The 17,816-nt window shown below is 36.7% G+C and overlaps 2 protein-coding genes across 8 annotated transcripts in view; one reads left to right on the top strand and one right to left on the bottom strand.

The window, feature by feature from the left end:
* The window catches only part of AASDHPPT (aminoadipate-semialdehyde dehydrogenase-phosphopantetheinyl transferase), a 33,012-nt gene extending 32,732 nt beyond the window's left edge, over positions 1-280 (bottom strand). Inside the window, exon 1 of the mRNA XM_077781344.2 lies at positions 145-280. The gene's annotated coding sequence lies outside the window, so the exon portion shown is untranslated. The remainder of the gene's footprint in view (positions 1-144) is intronic.
* Positions 138-16,905, top strand: KBTBD3 (kelch repeat and BTB domain containing 3). 7 transcript variants are annotated; one of them, XM_085593431.1, is made up of 5 exons: positions 153-277; positions 1,144-1,219; positions 6,918-7,050; positions 8,328-8,569; positions 11,300-16,905. In XM_085593431.1, the coding sequence occupies exons 4-5, from the start codon at positions 8,346-8,348 to the stop codon at positions 12,918-12,920; spliced, it is 1,845 nt and encodes a 614-aa protein (XP_085449557.1). In that variant the 5' UTR covers positions 153-277; positions 1,144-1,219; positions 6,918-7,050; positions 8,328-8,345; the 3' UTR covers positions 12,921-16,905. The 7 variants fall into 7 exon arrangements, with proteins under 7 accessions (XP_021385028.1, XP_085449557.1, XP_021385031.1 ...); XM_021529356.4 differs by lacking the exon at positions 6,918-7,050; XM_085593443.1 differs by lacking the exons at positions 153-277; positions 1,144-1,219 and adding an exon at positions 659-1,038.
* The last annotated feature ends 911 nt before the right edge of the window (positions 16,906-17,816 follow it).

Below are 17,816 nucleotides of genomic sequence, written 5' to 3'. Positions count from 1 at the left end.
GAGCGCAACAACCTATCCGCTGTCAGAGTGCCCAGTGAGTGACAGCGCAATGCGCCAGGTAGCGGCCTATCAGGGGAAAGGCGGCGCCTGCGGCGGAGCGGCGCCCGCGCTGTCGTCAGCGGGGACAGACGGGCGGGCTCTCACCTGGAGTGGCGGCCGGCGGGGCCATTCCGAGTGCGCGGAGCAGGAGAATGACGCCGGAAGGAGCCAATCTGCCGGCGCGGCTGCTGCGGAGGGTGGGCCAGACCGGTCGGTGAGCTGCGGGTGTTGGCTGCAGGTGGGTGTGCGCTGCTCGGAGCGAGCGCTCAGGGGGGACTAGCGCTTCGCCGCCTGCGGAGAGGCGGCAGTGGCAGGGAGCGCCGCGTGCCGCGGCCGGGTCGCGCCGTGAGGGAAGGGGATCCCTTTGCCCCATCCCGCCCGCCCGTCACAATTAGTCCTCCCTTAGAATGAACGGGGCGCCGCGGGGCGCAGGCGCGGCGGCATGAGCATGCGCAGTCGGGGCGGGACGGCGCTGCCCTCCCGCGGCGGGCGGGGCGGGGCGATGGCGCCGCCGCTGCGGGGCTGGGCCTGGGGAGGCTGGGGGCGGCCGGTAACCTGGCCGTGGCACGGGGCGGAGATGCCCGCTAAGTTCTGCCCCTCTCGGCTCTGTGAGCACTGGGAGGGGTTACACCCTCGAGCGGGGGCCGGGGGAGGTGGTTCGTGGCAGCGCGCCGCGTTGCGGACAGGTGATGCGCGGCCCATCTGTGCCCTCAGCGCATCCTGCTGAGGTGCTGCCCTCAGCGCATCCATCCTGCCGCAGAGCCGTTCGGGCCCCTGGCAGAGCTGTCGCAGCGGGCTGGGCTCTGTTTGCCTGTTATTGACTATAAAGAGGAGCTGATAGTCCCGAGAGCAGATGCAGAGTGCTGCATTACCCTAGCAGGGTTCTGGCTCCAAAGGATCTGTGCAAACAAAAGCCTCTTGTATCCCGTGCTGATTGTTCTGTTAAGAATTCCAATAGCTGTCAACAGGATTCCTATTTTTCTCAATTATAAGCTATCAGTAAGTCCTCAGAAGGTAATAAATTTGCTTGCCCTATGGTTCTAGAGTTGAGCCAAAGCACCTATTTGAAAATTTAAAACCCATCTTTCTGTTGCTTGCCTTTAGAAATACACAATGAAAATCCATCCTCTATTGACTATGTACAAATGATGGAAAAATGCTGAAAATTTTATTATTTCAGGTATTTATTGCAATCCTCCTTTTTTGTTGTTTAGCATTGCTAACTCGCTGTTAATATGGAAAACTGCTGTTTCTCCACAGGCCAGAAAGTCTTTTTGTGCACAATAAGTCTGTTATAGCTGAGTATAGATTGATCTTTGCAAAATATTTAAAACACAGAAGTAACATTGAATAATTTTATTGTTTATTATTATTATTAATAATGTTTAATCAAGGAATCAATTGGGTATTTGACTTACTTCAAAATAGTATTCCTATTTTCCTCTATGATTTAATGAAGCAAGGAATGGCATAATCTTATGCATTATGCAAACCATAGACAATGTTAACTGACAGCAGAGGAGGATTTAACACAGTCAGGAAAAAATCCCAGGAAAATGCTCTTCACCAATATCAAACTGTAGCTGAGGCTTACATTTCAAACTTTGTGTTCTCTGCACTTTGAAGAGAAAATTGTGGCATTTATATATTTAGTTACTGATAGATGACAATACTAATGGACTGTGGATCTTACCTAGTTCCAGAAAAACGCCTCTGGTTTGATTGAAAGGTTTAGCTTGTCCATACTCTCTACTTAAGAGATTTAAACATGTAGCACTTTTCACTAGTGGATTATTTTTTTTTTTTTTAATGAGCTTTGTGTGTAAATGCAAACTGAAACTCAAGATGCATTGTATGATATGTAATGTAATTATGGATGTATTCAATATAAACCCACACTTTTTAAGTAAAACATGATCTTATAATAAGGCATGCTAAATCATTCTCTAAAGATGCTCAAAATTGCATGCATGTTTTGAAGAAAACCCACATTTTATTCATATGCAAAAGTGACAGACTGCAGAAACCATTAAAAGCTGTCATTTTCTTCTACAAAATTTGCAGTTATTTTCAGCAGAAGTACAGTGTGTCATTTTATTTCCTTTTTTTAAATGAAAATTAAGATTACAGTTCTTGATCTTTTTTGGCTAAGGAAATAATTTGCAAAGTAACTTGGTGAATTGGAGAAATTTAATTTTAAGAGAAAATCCAGCCAGTTTTACTTGTTTTACGTGATTACTGTTTTATCTTTATGGGGACATGCATTTAATGATCACTGCTTGAAGAATGGGAATCTTCCATTTTGGGAATGCCTCCAGGAATTACTGCAATTTCCTTACTTCCTACTGATACCATGCTAGGTTTCTTTCCATGTTGATTTTTTTTTTTAATCACTTCTAAAGAGCACAAAGCTTTAAAGACTCTGTCACCTTTCAATCTGAGAATACTGTCTTAACATCTATTATTGATAAATGTCATTTTTGTGGATTAAATGTCTCAAAATATTCTGAGCATTCTTTTTTTGCTTGTCCTAAAATGATTGACTGTATATTATTTTTCTCTGAAGTTCAGTTATTTTTGAAAAACCTGTGAGACTCAGTTGCATTGAAATTTCCAGGCAGGAACTTGGAATTCTCTTAGTGTTTTCAATCTTAGGCAATCAGTGACAATCAACGCATTAATGAAATATAAAAGCACAGAACTTGAACTCAGTATTTATAGTTTAATTACATTTTAAACCACCCTTGTCTTTTTAGTCAGTAATTAGAAGTGTCACCAAATCCTACAGATATGTGTTCTACACATACTCATCTTAATGAATGTTAAATTAGATGCATAGTGTTGAGTGGTGTCTTTAAAACTTATTAACAAGTCATCAATTTCATTTTGAATAGGCAAGGAATGAGAATAGGAAATCATCTTAATGGGTATACACTAGACTCAATAATATAGTACTTTTAATATTAAATCTTAGAATGCTGATCTTCTAGAAAGTTCTCTAGTGAAATCTATACAATTTCTTCGTCTTCATTGTGCTTGAGTCTTTCATCCTAGGTACCTAAAGTGTTCTGTAAAATAAGTCCTGGATTTCCCTTTTGTAAAATCCTGGTCCCTAGTAAGACATGGTATCCAAGCTGGGAGAAGGCCATGCAATAAATATCATGTTCCATTAAAGAACGATTTATTTCTCATAAGTTACCTGCTATGAAGTTCAAAGATTAATTTTTTTTCAATTGGTGAGTGCTGTAGCACAGCTGTATTGTGCTTTCAGATAAAAGCAGATAGATTGTTTTACAATTGGTTGTAAATAATAAACTACCAAATCAGGGTTGAGTTTAGACTGGTTTTGCTGGCTGTGTTGGAAGAGGAGAGAATGTCTACCTGCACAGTGTTACTTGTCATTTTGGAATGGCCACTCCCTTGTGCTGGGTACAGTCTTGAGCCTCAGTCCCATTCCAAGGGTTTGGTTCTGTTTATTGTCAGGCAGACACAGCCCTTAGGGGCTTTTCCTGGCTAAGCAGGAGCTGAGCTATGTGTGATACTTATGTGTGCTCAGTACTTCCACAAAACAGAATTCCCTAGGCTATTAAAAAGTTACACATATTTGTATGTATATTTTTATCTCACTATTATAAAGTGATCAAACAGTTTGGTGTCTTTACCACTATCTTTCTCTACCCTCATTTGGGTGTTCATGCTTCACTGTTATTACACATTTTTTCCCTAGTTCGTATCTTTTACTTGGTTATTCACCAAAAAATAAGTGCACATCTTCCACCATTCTCGACTTCATTATCATATTTAAGCTTCTGTAACCATTTTATTTATCAGTTGTAGCAGCCAAGGCTCTCTTTTCAGCAGAAGTGTTTATTAATATATGTACATTATGTGAGTATGTTCACATCAGTGCTTTGGTAGAAACTACAACAGATTCTGCACAAACAAAAGTTCATCTTTGCCCAAAGGTCACTTCACACTTCTATTTACTTTACTGTTTCAGATCTGGTGGAATGGATGTGAAAGTCATTTTTAGGAGGCGTATTGCAGTGGTTATGATTTTAGTGTATGCCTGTATGTTCTGAAAATGTCTGTCCTGGATGTTTTTGGTCTCCTTTATGAGTTTAACAGTATGCTGTGTTTATAGTCTCCTAATATAATATCTAGGATTCAACATATATCCAGATTATTAAATTAATGTCTAAAGGTAATTTGAACTTCCCAAAGAAAAAGTATAAGAAAATTAATTACACATTTTGGTATCTTCTAAGTCCAGAATTATAAGAACACTTAAGAAGGATTGTTGATGGTGCTAACTAAAAGACAATCATAAATATGTTACATCCTCCATATATCTTTGGAAAGGGAGCATTAGGATTGGTGATGTGGAAAGTTCCACTAGAAATTCAGTGAGATTTTGACAGCTGTTTGCATAGAATCAAGGTCAGTTAAACACTTTCTTGTAGTTTTTACAAATGCTTAGATACTAAGAAGAACATGTGTATATCTCATATTTTGACTATTGTCTTAACAGTGTTCTCAGTGTAGTTACCTGGCATCCAGGTCAATTAACTCATTATGTTTTAGATTACTCTGTCCCTTAGTGTCCTGGAAAAAGGACAGTGTTGAAAGTGGCAAAGGTTTGTAATTAGCTGATCCCTAATTGGGGATGCAAACCCAATTGGGCCCTTCCAACCCAAACCACTCTATGCTTCTACAGCAGAGGGGTCTTATAAAACAGTACAACTAATGAGGTCTGGGCCCTTATTACTGGATTTTGTGACAGATCATAGGAATGCTCTTAACGTCCGAGCTCCCAGGTGGTCCCTTATTTCATCCACCATAATGACCAAAGTAACTTACTATCCCTAGCCTTCTGTTCAACCGCTGGCTGCTCTGTGGCCCTACACAGACTGGCCATTGCTTGCCACTTGACTGTCAGGCATGCAGAATGCCTGGCCTCTCAACTGGAGACCTGTACAGATAGTTTTGAGAGGTACATATATGTTCTCCAAACGTGTTATATGAGGTTGACCTTAATAACTGTAAAGTTTTTACGAGTTTTCACTGTAGCAGCCAACTGGCCTTGTGTTTGAGGTGTCTTACAATAGAAAAAAGCCAAGGCAAATGTTTAACTTTAGGGGAGTTTAGTTTTGGAATAGTTTTCAGTTGTCTTTGTCAACCAGTTGTTGCTTTGTTGATTTTTGGGTTTTTTTGTTTTTTTTTTTCAGAAAAGCAGGCTAATAGCTACGGGGGCATTTGCCAGTGTAAGATTGTAAAGGTCCAGTACATGAGCAGGGAGGTTTTGTCAGGTGGTGAGAGATTGGATCATGAACGACAGTACTTGTGTCATTTACCAGGAGAGGCTGCAAGGCTGGTTGCTGAACAGCACACAGATGTGTCTTAAAAAGCAAAAGTAAGAGATCCAAGTTCTAATGAACCATTTACTGGAACTTGGTTCTTAGTAATCCACATAAAGACAGGCTTTGTAATTGGAATCCTTTGGGAGTTTATGGAGCAAATAAAAGGAGGGGTGTTCCCCAGTATTCCTGAACTGCAGAGCTCTTCAACATATATCCACACCCCCTACATTTGTTACCCTTTTGTCAGAGTTAATCAAATATTTATAAAAACCCCTACTGATAATATGGCTTTGTAGAAGAATGCATGAAATAATTATAAATGCCTTGTTTAACATACCAAGTTTTAGCTGAATTGTTAAGAGACTTTGGAGGGCTATAAAATCATCAACAGATTCAGTGAAGCGGTGCATTAATACCAAAATTATAAAGTAAATCAGGAATTGACTACAAGACAGCTGGAAATTGAATTTTTTAATATGTATTTTTTTAATGGAGAGAAGGGTTAATTCAACTAAGTCATTGCACAGTGTTCATTACTATGTTCCTTAATTGTGGACAAAAACATTAAAGATACATTGCTGAATTTTGCTTTTAAGAAAATAGTGAGATACTGCTATTAGAGATTAGGATTAGGAGCACTAGATGACTTGGAAATCGGTCTAGTGTGACAGTGATGAGGTCTGAACCATAAATGTTGTACAACAAATCTTGTATCAGTGAAAGAAATTGAGGATCAAACTAGAGTAAAGAGAAAACTGCAAGGAATAATAAGGAAAACCAGAAACTCAGCCTTATCAAGTGGTCCTTGGAAAGTTTACCAATTATTCATTCTAATGACAGTTGAGAGAGGATATCAACACTCTTGATAATTTTAAGAATGAATAAATATACAAAGGAAAATTAAGTCAAATAACAATTTTAAGAGAAAAACAAGTATATGTAAGCATTAATAAATTGATGTGTAATTAAGAGGTTTACAATCTCTGCACCATGTACTGGAATAGAGTTTTTGTGGTAATAGCATGGTAAAAGAAAACTTTCTGAAACATTGATTGCTTGTATGAAAGTGATCATATGATGTCTTGCCTAAAATAGCATAGTTTGACTTGATTAAAGTAGATGTTTCCATGTTCATAATACAAATACAGGTATGACTGAAATTAGTAATTTTGTCATCAGAAAGCACATTGTAGTTTGGAGCTTGCTATAGAAATTACATGTAAGTGGAGAAAGATGTCTAATATCGAAGAAGTATTATTTGATGTGATGCCAAATAAACTTTGAAATTAATTTATTTTTTAAAAAAAGTATCATTCAAATATGGGAAACTAATGTTATTGAAGCAACTCTGGTTTTGAAGATTCAGCCTTTTGAGGAGCAGGCTTTTAAATTAATAAGAAAAGGGTATTCTAGAGTATTCTGGCATACCAAAAAGTTTCATGATTTATGGAAGTTGGGGATTATGAGGCCATACATTATCAGAATAAATGGTGGTCTTGTTCTTCTGTATTTTCCTAGTTCCTCAGGCTTAGAATGGAAAGAGTGAATACGTTGAGATTGTCTGGCCATGGGAAGGAGAAGATGCCTGCTCCAAGCGTGCCAGTGCTGGCAGCAAGATCACTGGATCTCTTCTCTTCCAGGAGACATGGAGGTCTATTTGTTGTTGGAGCTACCTGACTAGCTAAAGTATAGATCAGTCTGCTGTGAAAGTAACTCACATGAAGAAGACTGCCTGATGGTTTAGTTTCCTTTGAATGTGTTGTGTCATCAGATGAGCCTTTTCAGAAAATTAAAAACCAAAACCAGTATTTTCTTGTTTCTGGGTTTTGTTTGGAATTTTTTGTCCCCTGTCAATTCAGGTGGGCCATTATCTGTTGCTGATTTTAACTGGAATTGCAGAAGCAAAATCCTGGAATAAAAAAAAATGGAATGTATCTTTAAGCTTTAAAATAGGCAATCTTGACTCAGATTTGCAGTAAGGGCAGTTTATGCATCTGCAATGTATAACTAGCTCTTTAAATAGGTCTAAATAAAATATACTCATGTTTAAAGTTTCTTTATATTGACTAATGGAATAAAATATTTTCATTGTAAAAAATAGTTCAAACCAATTTACTGTAGAAAAAAACACACTTCAGTGTAGGGGTTTTCGTCAGAAAAAAAACTTGGCTGCTGAAAGGGAGATGGAAATTTAAATGTGTTCTAAAGCCAGTTAATTTATGCCATTGTAAGTGAAACTCAGGTGGGCAAACATAAAGCTTCCTAACAAGACTAAAGGTACATGACAAAATCAGTTTCAATTGATTAAACACTCAAAGGTGTATTGTCACCAAACTGTCTCTACATGACCCTGTTTGGTAAGCCCTAGCAATCCTGTTATTCAGCCAAGCTGTTGGTGTTGTTTGTATTCCATTATTGCAGTCCAGAGTCCCTCATGGGAATCCACTTAGGATGCAGTCTAATAGCCCGTGTCTCCCTTCCACTACAAGATGTAGAGTGATCAGCCTTTTGGAATGTAAAATATGTAACAAAGTTTTCTTTTTTTATCTTAATTTTACATAAAATAATAAGAATTTGGGGGTTTTTGAGGGTAAGCCTAGGACTAGTCTTTCTCATAAATGACAATTAAACACACTCCTTGATGTGCTGTGGACTTTACTGAAAAAATTCCTACAGGTGGGTATTATCTGTAGAATTGTTCTCTGATATATGGCAGATAATTTACTTTACAAAATTTGCCATGTGAATATATTTTACACAGTAGTAGTATCAAATTCAGTGTAAAAGTCACTTGTAACACAAATTTCTAACTGTGCATATGATACACAAACTAAATTCAATGCTGGGAACTTCTTTGTGGTGTATTGATTTTGTTTGGCTTTTTTAATAATAAGACTGTAGAATCAATTACTTATTTTTCCATTTCAGGAATAGATTGAAGAAAACATGGCCAATCAACGGGATTACATTAGCAGACCTATTTGCAACGGAATTTCTGTTCCTGAAAATAAAATCAATTCCTTAGTGGCTGAAGGTCATGGACAACAAATTCTAAAAGTACTACAAAAGTTCAGAGAACAAAATATATTTTTTGATTTTAAAATTCGTGTGAAAGATGAAATAATTCCCTGTCATCGTTGCGTACTGGCTGCATGCAGTGATTTTTTCAGGTAAACCTAATTTTGGCATGAGTTTGCAGGAAATACATTCTAAGTTCTCTCGGAGGGAGGAGAAGAACAGGATTATAAAAAGTTAAAAAATTATCACAATTTACATATATCTGCAGAGTTTTGAGCACAGCATTCAAACATCATTTTAAGGGTATGCCAGATACAGCTCCTTGTTATGAAGACTTTATGAATCAGATTATGACAGCAGTGGAGACTCTGAAATACAAGTTTCAAGTTATAAATGTGTGGTTTTGCTGTTAGGTTGAGCTGACACAGGTTATAAGAGTTACCTGTTGCCTACTGTATCACTACTTGAAGGTCTGCAAGGATATTGCTTGACTTTTAATATGATAGTCTATGTACTTTGACACATTTATATTGTGAAACGTAACAGATTACAAATACATCTTGTACTGAGCAGTTGTGGATAAACTATACATAACTTTGGAATGGAACTAGTTTTTGCTTGTCCAGGAAGAGTGGTCAGTATAGTAGAGATTGGCTTCAGAGGTATTTAAACAGATATGCATACTTTTCCTAAACTACAGATTTCAATCTTTCAGCATGAAATGGATCTTCCTCCTTGTGCTTAAAGCTTGTGTTTTTAAGGGACAGCTTTCATTCACATACAGAATATTAATATAAATAAGACTTGCTAACCTTTTTAGACAGGTTCAAACTTACAGTTCCACACTGAAAGTGTTTCTGAATAGAGTTTACTCAAAACAAAGCTAAGACTCTAACAATGAAAAAATGGACTCTTGGGAACGAGTTAATAGCCTCAATTCAGTTGCCCATACATAGGTGAATGTTATTTTCAAATGTCCTGGAAGATCCCATGGTCTAAGTGAATCTGCCATATATGACAGAAGATAGCTAGATGTGTTCTTAGAGTTACTGAAAAAAGAAGAAATGCAGATGAAATGAGCACTTGCTCCACTGTAGGAGCAGATTTGTTTTTTTTTCTCTGACACACAGGACTACTTTCATTTCTTTAACTGCTTGACAGCACCGAGATGAACTGGTAGGAAGAAATACTCGGATGAAATAACTTCCAGTGGTAATTTTTAGAACTGAAGTTAAGCACATGGAAATGCATGTGTCCTTTTCATTACCTACAGACTCTTAAGATTAAAATCTGCTGGGAGAGGTCTCTCCCTGCTCCTAACAGTTGATGTGGCGTATAATAGCAGCCATCAGATTCAAAAGTTGTCCTGGAATGCAAAGAGTTCAAGGAGTAAAAAGTACCTAGGTCCACTACATACATTTGAAATTGAGCACCTTTTGTCTTCCTTGGCCTTTGGACTTCTCTTAGTTTTGGCTTCATTGTGGAAATGAAAGAATCAGCAAAATTTTGATCCTCACTTGTTAGCTTTCAGAGTCAAAACCTTTGCCTACATTGCTCTTCTACTAGTATTGTTCAGTTGCTATTTTACTCCCTAATTAGAGATTTCATAGCTCATGGGTTAATGATGAAAGAATTATAAGGGTCATCCCTTAGTATGCAAAGAGGTCTTTGGGACACAGGTGTTTTATTGTAATTTTAGGTTCTTGTTTGGGAAGTCAGACAAGTTCCTGCTTTACCAGATGTTCACATCCCAAAGAGTATGTGCTGTACACAGGGATGGGTTTTTTCCTCTTTGGCTTCAGAAAAGGATGATATTTTCAAAATCCCATACCACAAAGATACTAAGTGGCATAACTGAGCTATGATATAAGACTTTTTTAAATATGAATTAACTATGATGTATTAATATCCACATTTTCTACTTCCCATTTGATGATTTATATGACTCTTCCTCCACTATTATATTGTGTCTTATTCAGAAGCCACTGCTATCCTAGCTTGAGGCTTAGTTTCTGGGAGGGCAGGGCAAGAGATATTGCAGCACTGTTCTGTTGCCAGCACTTACCCACTTATAAAACTTTAATTATTTTATCTTGCCATGTTAGATTGTGTGAAAGAGTTAAATGTTATTACATAGTTAGAATAAAGCAGTTAAAGTTGTAATAAAATTTCCACAAATCTCCTGGTCAGTAGCTCATTCCCCAATTTCAACCATCATCTTTTATTCAGTCATATTCTACTTTCTGCACAGTTTCATTGTGTCATGCAATCATATAAAAATCTCATTTTTTCTCTGACATTGGCCTGTACTTATACCTCTCTCTGTCAACTCTAAAGCAAGAATTAAGTTTCCTTGTGTTTTTTTCTCCTCATTTATCCCTTACCTACTTTTATTTCTGAGGACTACACCCATCATGTCTGGCCACTTGCTCAGCCTGCAATTTGGAAGGGTTTTTTTTTTCACATAATTTTATGTACTCATCCACATTGCATGACCTAACTCATGGGGCTTTTTTACTATGTATTTTTTTAAATCAGGCTTTCTTACCTGAAGTTGGAACTGATGCTGTCCTGAAAATTTTCACATTTTCTGTCACACTGAGAGCTGCAGATTTCATCACCATTTGTGAAAATCCATACAAAACACAGGTGATGCTATGATTTAGTTAAGCCATCACTTTGAATATGTTCTTATCACCAATCTTTTTTTTTTCAAACACACCAAGTAAATTCATTGTTCATATAAGAACTTCCACATTTTAGACCTATTTTAGACCAGCCCACATTATTACATGCCCCTAATTGTCTCCTTCCACATCAGCATTCTCATCTGTTTGCTAAATCTTTAATTTGTGTGTATATCTTCTGTATTCTATTCACAGAGCCATGTTTGAAGTTAATATGAAAGAACGGGATGATGGCAATGTTACTATTAGTAATCTATCACCCAAGGCAGTGAAAGCTTTTCTTGATTATGCTTACACAGGAAAAACAGAGATAACCAATGATAATGTGGAAATGCTCTTCCAACTGTCATCATTTCTTCAAGTTTCACTCCTTTCCAAAGCTTGCAGTGACTTCCTAATAAAAAGTATTGATCTTGTGAATTGCTTACAGTTGCTTTCTCTATCAGAAAGTTACGGGTCTGTCCGCTTGTTTGATCATGCACTAGATTTTGTACAACACCACTTTTCATTGCTGCTCAGATCAAGTGACTTCTTGGAGATTAATTTTGAGATATTACAAAAATGTCTCGAGGCTGATGAACTAAATGTCCCTGAGGAAGAATCAGTGTTGAAAGCTGTCCTCCAATGGACCAAACACAACCTAGAGACACGGCAGAAATACCTGCCTAATTTGATGAAAAAAGTGAGATTACACCAGTTACCTGAAAAGACTTTGCAGGACTTTCTGCATTCTGAAGAACATTTACTTAAGAGTGCTAATTGCTCAGTAATAATCAATGATGCAGTTCAAAGTGTGCAGAACTTCAGTGGATTGTTTCCAGATGCACGTCCTTCAACAACAGAAAAATATATATTTGTTCATAAAACTGATGAAGATGGAGAAAACAGACATACATTCTGCTACAACATCAAAACAGATAAATGGAAAGAGCTACCACATACTCATATGATTGATCTGCCAGGGTCAAGTTTGTCTAGCTATGGAGAAAAAATATTTATAACTGGAGGATGCAAGGGTAATTGCTACAGAACTGTCAGGCTTCATATTGCTGAGCCATTTCATGATGCCACTGACCAAACCTGGTGCTACTGTCCAGTCAGCAATGAATTCTCCATAGTGTCAGCTATGAAAAAACCGAGGACAATGCACACATCTGTTGTAACCTTAAATCAGCTCTTTGTAATAGGTGGAAAGACCAGAGGAGCTCAAGAGACTCGGAGTCTTTTGGATGTAGAATCCTATAACCCTCTTTCCAAAGACTGGAAATCTGTAAGCCAGTTACCAAGAGGTATCTACTATCCAGAAGCAAGTGCATGCCAGAATATAATTTATGTCCTTGGCTCAGAAGTAGAGATTACTGATGCCTTTAATCCATCCCTTGACTGTTTCTTTAAGTATAACGCTGTGACTGATCAATGGTCTGAGCTTGTAGCAGAATTTGGGCAGTTTTTCCATGCGACTCTAATCAAAGCTGTTCCAGTGAACTGTACATTGTACATATGTGATCTCTCCACCTACAAGGTTTACAGTTTTTGCCCAGAAACCTGTGTTTGGAAAGGAGAAGGGTCTTTTGAGTGTGCTGGCTTTAATGCAGGGGCAGTTGGGACAGAAGACAAAATTTATATACTAGGTGGTGATTATGCTCCAGAAGAAATCACAGATGAAGTTCAAGTCTACCACAGTAGCAGGTCTGAGTGGGAAGAAGTTTCACCAATGCCAAGAGCCTTAACTGAGTTTTACTGTCAGGTCATTCAGTTTAATAGATATAGGGACCCCTGGTCACCTGTACTGACAATTTGCTCTGGAGAAATTTGAAACTCCCAAGTCAAAAAAGTCTATTGAAATGCACAAATTGTAAAACAGTTTTTAAGTATTAGTTTACAGATGGAGAAATACGTACTTGTTTGTTTAAATTTTCAGTTCAGATTAAAAATGCTGTAGGATTGCTTTTGGAAGACTCCATTAAAATGTCATTCATGCTAGTCGTTACATAGACAGTATTCTATATTTAATTTTATATACAACTCTTCTATGTAATTATCAGAATAATTTTCCAAATTATATTAATTTTCCAAAAAGAATATTAATGAGGAATTAGTTTTGTAGTATGTGTCATTATTTCCGTAACTATTCAGTTGTCCTAACAGACAAATTGCTAAATGAGAAAACTGACTGTGATACTGTTTTCCTTATGTTACTGAAGTTTAAAAGACATTTTTGCTAGTGTTATTTAGATTTTCTGTGTTCATAAACAAACCTGTAAGAGGAATTAATTGTCAGCTTTATCTTATCACAATGACCTTAGCAAGGACAAGAGCCAAAGTGACCTTCACAGTATTAAAACCAGGTATCTAATTTGAAGAGACTGATAATTCCTGTCATCTTACTTCAGCTCTTCAGTTTTACCAGTTTTTCTCCATCCTTGTGCCTTAGTAGTAGCTTTAGTTTGTGTTTCCATCCCATTAACTGTGGCAAAGTAAATTTCAATAAAATACTGCAGGGTAAGTAAGATTTATACAGGACAGATGCTTCATGTGATATTTTTGCATCAGTCATATGTTTTCTTCAACTGAAGAAAAAACACTTCAGGATGTTTTCTAACAGAAGTCTTCATCTCTGAAGTTTTCAGTGCTACCTACTAAGCAGTCACTAGGCTGCTTATAGCAGCAAGCTGTAAACTGAACCATTGCTGTTGCTTCTGTTAACTATGGGAAAAGTTTGTAGCTTGTCATACATCACATACAAAGTTACAAAACTACACCTCCATATTAAAAGTCAATAGTAAATAGTATTTCTGAGGTCATCAATCATCTGTGGTTGAAATTAATTAAAACACTTCATCTTGAACGTCATTGTATTTTTAGATGTTAAAATATTATGCAGCAAACACTACACAATATATTGCTTGGTAAAATTTAAATAGTCAGCTATGATAATGTTAAAATTGTAATGGACTTTTAGTGCTAATATTAGTCTAGCCGTACGTTCTGCAGTAAATTTGATCTCATGCTTACAAAGTCAGTCTTCTTTCTGACAGGAGGACACTGAAACCAGCTAGGTTTCATAAATTGATTTGTAATCTTCCACAGCCTGAGAATTTCCTTGCTTACCAGGTATCCAGATAAGACAATGAGAGCCCTTATGTTCCATATAAGTATTGTGAAAGCAGTAAGGTTGTCTTTTGCCACACAGAATAATAGTTCTAAACATTTAATCACATCTTGTCAAGTAGTTTAAATAATGAATAAAATGTAGTGAGGCATCAGAGACATCTTTCATATGTCTTGAGACAACTGGTAAGTTCATTGTCACATCACTACTGCATGTACTTTTTGCAAAACCCAAGCTGAATATTAATGCTTAGATCTTAATATTGCCTAGAACAGGCTTTTGTTTTAAACAGTAAACAATGGAAGGTTCAAGTTCTGTGACTGACTATAATTTGTTATCAGATATCTTTACAAATTTAGATAATATTCATCATAACAATTTTCATAAGTATGTAAAATAAAATCATGTACATTTGGAGAAGATGTTACTAGAGCAAGACCCTTCCACTCAGTAATTTCTGTATATTAATATGTATATCAGTTCTGTAGAAGTAAGTAGCTTGCTACAATATTTCAGGCAACTTCCACTTTTTTTTTTTTTTTCTTCATAGTAAGACTCCAAATCATATTTTAACTAAACATAGCTAGGTAACCTTTACAATCACCTTGCAAAAATACAAGTACTTCTATATTGGGACACAACTACTTTTTGTTAGTGCAAAGCAAATGTATTGAGTAGAGAGAGGAAGAATACTAGTCCTCTTACTGAAACAATAGGAAAAAACCAAACACATAGGAAAATGGTAGTTTTAGTTTTAATGAAGCTACTCAGGGTAGCATAGAGACTTCATTAACCATTAATTATGGCAACTTGTCACATCATTGGAATACAAGGCCCAATTCACCTTTGCTTGTGTATTTGTGTTGTGCTTATACCTGAGTACATGAGTATGCAATTTATGCATTGAGAAAAGAAACATGCCCATAGTACATGGGTATAAACAGCTATGCAAATTGGAAGATACCAGAGAATTGCAAGGGTGTTTTAATTGCCACTGTCAGGATCAAATTGCTGGCTTACATAAACAGCAAGTGAGTGAGTCATGGAGGTGATGCTCTTTCCTCTAAGTTTTTCCCTACAGCAGATTTTTTGGCAGTCTTCCACCCAGCTACTTGCTATAAGACTCTGGCATCTGACATCAGACAGAGCAATGACGTATGTGAGAAATTCTTCAGTATACAGTGAAAACTGACTGAAGCTGAATTGGGAAAATGGACATGCTTCTTTAATATTCTACACTATACTTGTGCAGGAACTAATGTCAGTTCCCAGTCTGACAAATCATTCATGGATTTCACAGGGAGCTGAGCTCTTACTCAGTGATCAGGAAATAATGTAGTAATGTCAGTTACTTCCTAGCTTTGCTTACACAAAAGTTACTGTGAAGTGGTACTGTTCTTCTGCAGTTAGGCAGATAAGCCTCTACTACAGCTCTCACAGAAAGAAAACGGATCATTTGCCACATCTTCACATACAAAGTATTAAATCTGGTAGCAGAACTGAATGCAGAAGAAGCAGAAGTGTTAGAAAGTCATGGTTAAAAACAAGGCTTTATGATAGAAGAAAGGACCTATGTTCCAAACCGTGTTATTAATTGCTAAAGATGTAAGAAATCTCAGTGAACTACACAAAAGAGTATGAATGACTTGCATGAGTAACTGTTGTAGTCTGGATCAAACAGATTTTTCAGTCTACAGAGCATTTATGCATTTAAAAACAAAAGTCACAAAATTAATGCAAAGTGAGTTTTTTAATCTTTTATGACTTTTCAAAGCTCTTTGAATCAAAGCTTTATGAAAAAGTACCTTCCTCTAAAAATAGTAACTAGATTAATGATTATGTATGTTCTCACTGAAATACAGTGATGTTTAAACATACAAAATGCATGTAAAATTATAATCTACTATTTGCACTTAAATGATGTAACCAAAACATTTCTAATAGTATTCTATTTTATGTCACACAATACATTATAAGCATGACCAGTATAATATACACAAAGATAATATATATTGTATGTGGGATTTTAATATCCAGTGATGATTATATTGGATAATCTCAATTTTTAAAGAATGCTATCAAAACATTATGGCACTTTGGTAATATTATCATACTGGTTTAGTTGTTACAATAAATATCACTTATTCGGGTGTTTATTGATTATGTTTGCACAAACCTGATGATTATTATTTAAGGACTAATTAATTTGTTTCATATAGTCTAAGTACATTTGTAGTAAGTTTACTACTGTTAAAAATTTGTTATATTCACAAAATGGGGTGCATTTTCTGGGTCAGATTTATTTATAGTATTATTCTGTGATAAACAGTTTTCTAACTGTTTAGCTCCTCTGGTTAGTATAGGGTAGTAGGTAAGGTATAGCTATAGAGTGTGCTGACTGCAGTTCCTAATGTGGAGGTTAATTTTAGATGTTTCTGTTTGTAGGTGACCAACAGGAGGCAGCATAAGATCTATTTTAATTAAAATAGACTGAAAACAGGGATGTATTTGACAATATTTATAGTTGAACATTATGCTCAATTTACTTTTTTCCTTCTAACACCCAGTAAAGCATAGAGAACAGTAACATTTCACTGCTGCCTGGGCTCTGCTGATATGTGGAAAGTACAATACTTCACGTTTGCTGAGATGTTCATTCTTTTGTGAAATAAAGCACTGAGCAACTGAATCCTTCTTGGGTCTCTTTTTTTTTCTTTTTTTTTTTTTTCTTTTTTCCTCAGTGAGTTTCAAACTGCAGAACTGCAGGGACTACAGTGTTTCTAAGTTTCTAATGCAGGTAATCACTTGGGGTTTGTTGGTTTGGTTTTTTTTTTTTCAATTGGAGAACATTTTGAATGCCATAACCCAAGAATGCAGTTAGCATAGATGAAAACTGGAGTGAGGGGGGTTTATAATTATCCTTGGACCTTGCATTTGTATATAATTTGCATACTGAATTACTGTTCCCATGCTAATTTTAATTGTCTGCTGAAAAGTTCTTAAGTTTACCATGGTAAGGTATATTTAAATTGGTATATTTTTTAAAAATTAGGTCAGATTGATACACAGGGTTTTTTAACAGTTGAAGTATTGCAAATGATTGGGTGTTTATTGTTATTGAAATGGACCTTCCATACTAGTAGAAAGAGATTTATATAGAAGTAGATAAAAGCTACAAAGTCCAAAATTGCATGCCAAGGCTTGCATAAGTGGCATCGATACAAAGTGACGGAGCCCAGTGTTGTCTCGTGTCCTTCCAAAACTTAAAATTCTCTAACCCCGAGACTCTTCTAGAGATAAAGTTATGCCAATACAAATTAACTTTCCAACACTCCAAGGCCTTTGCCCCAAAATCCTTTCAGCTAGCAAAAGCCTTTTGGAGACATGTACAAAGCATTCCAGCAACATTCACAATATTAAAAAGTTATACTGAACAATGAAGCGATTCACAGACCAAATCTGAGAGTTTAAGTTGTGTAACCCTGTGCACAATCAGAAGGACATTGTACATGTGTGTTCTACAGACCCAAGGAATTCACCACGGATTTAAAACAGTTTGCGTCTGATGCAGACCATATGGTTTATTTTTACTTCTTTAAT

Source organism: Lonchura striata, chromosome 1 (assembly GCF_050655825.1).
Source record: "Lonchura striata isolate lonStrDom1 chromosome 1, ASM5065582v1, whole genome shotgun sequence".
NCBI lineage: Eukaryota > Metazoa > Chordata > Aves > Passeriformes > Estrildidae > Lonchura > Lonchura striata.
This window is presented reverse-complemented; position numbering and strand designations above follow the sequence as displayed.

What these genes read in the sequence shown, in the direction of transcription:
- KBTBD3 (XM_021529353.4), top strand. Translation starts at nt 8,346, where the DNA reads ATGGCCAATCAACGGGATTACATTAGCAGACCTATTTGCAACGGAATT. An exon ending in GCATGCAGTGATTTTTTCAG is followed by an intron (nt 8,570 to 11,299) that starts GTAAACCTAATT and finishes TTCTATTCACAG; the next exon opens with AGCCATGTTTGAAGTTAATA.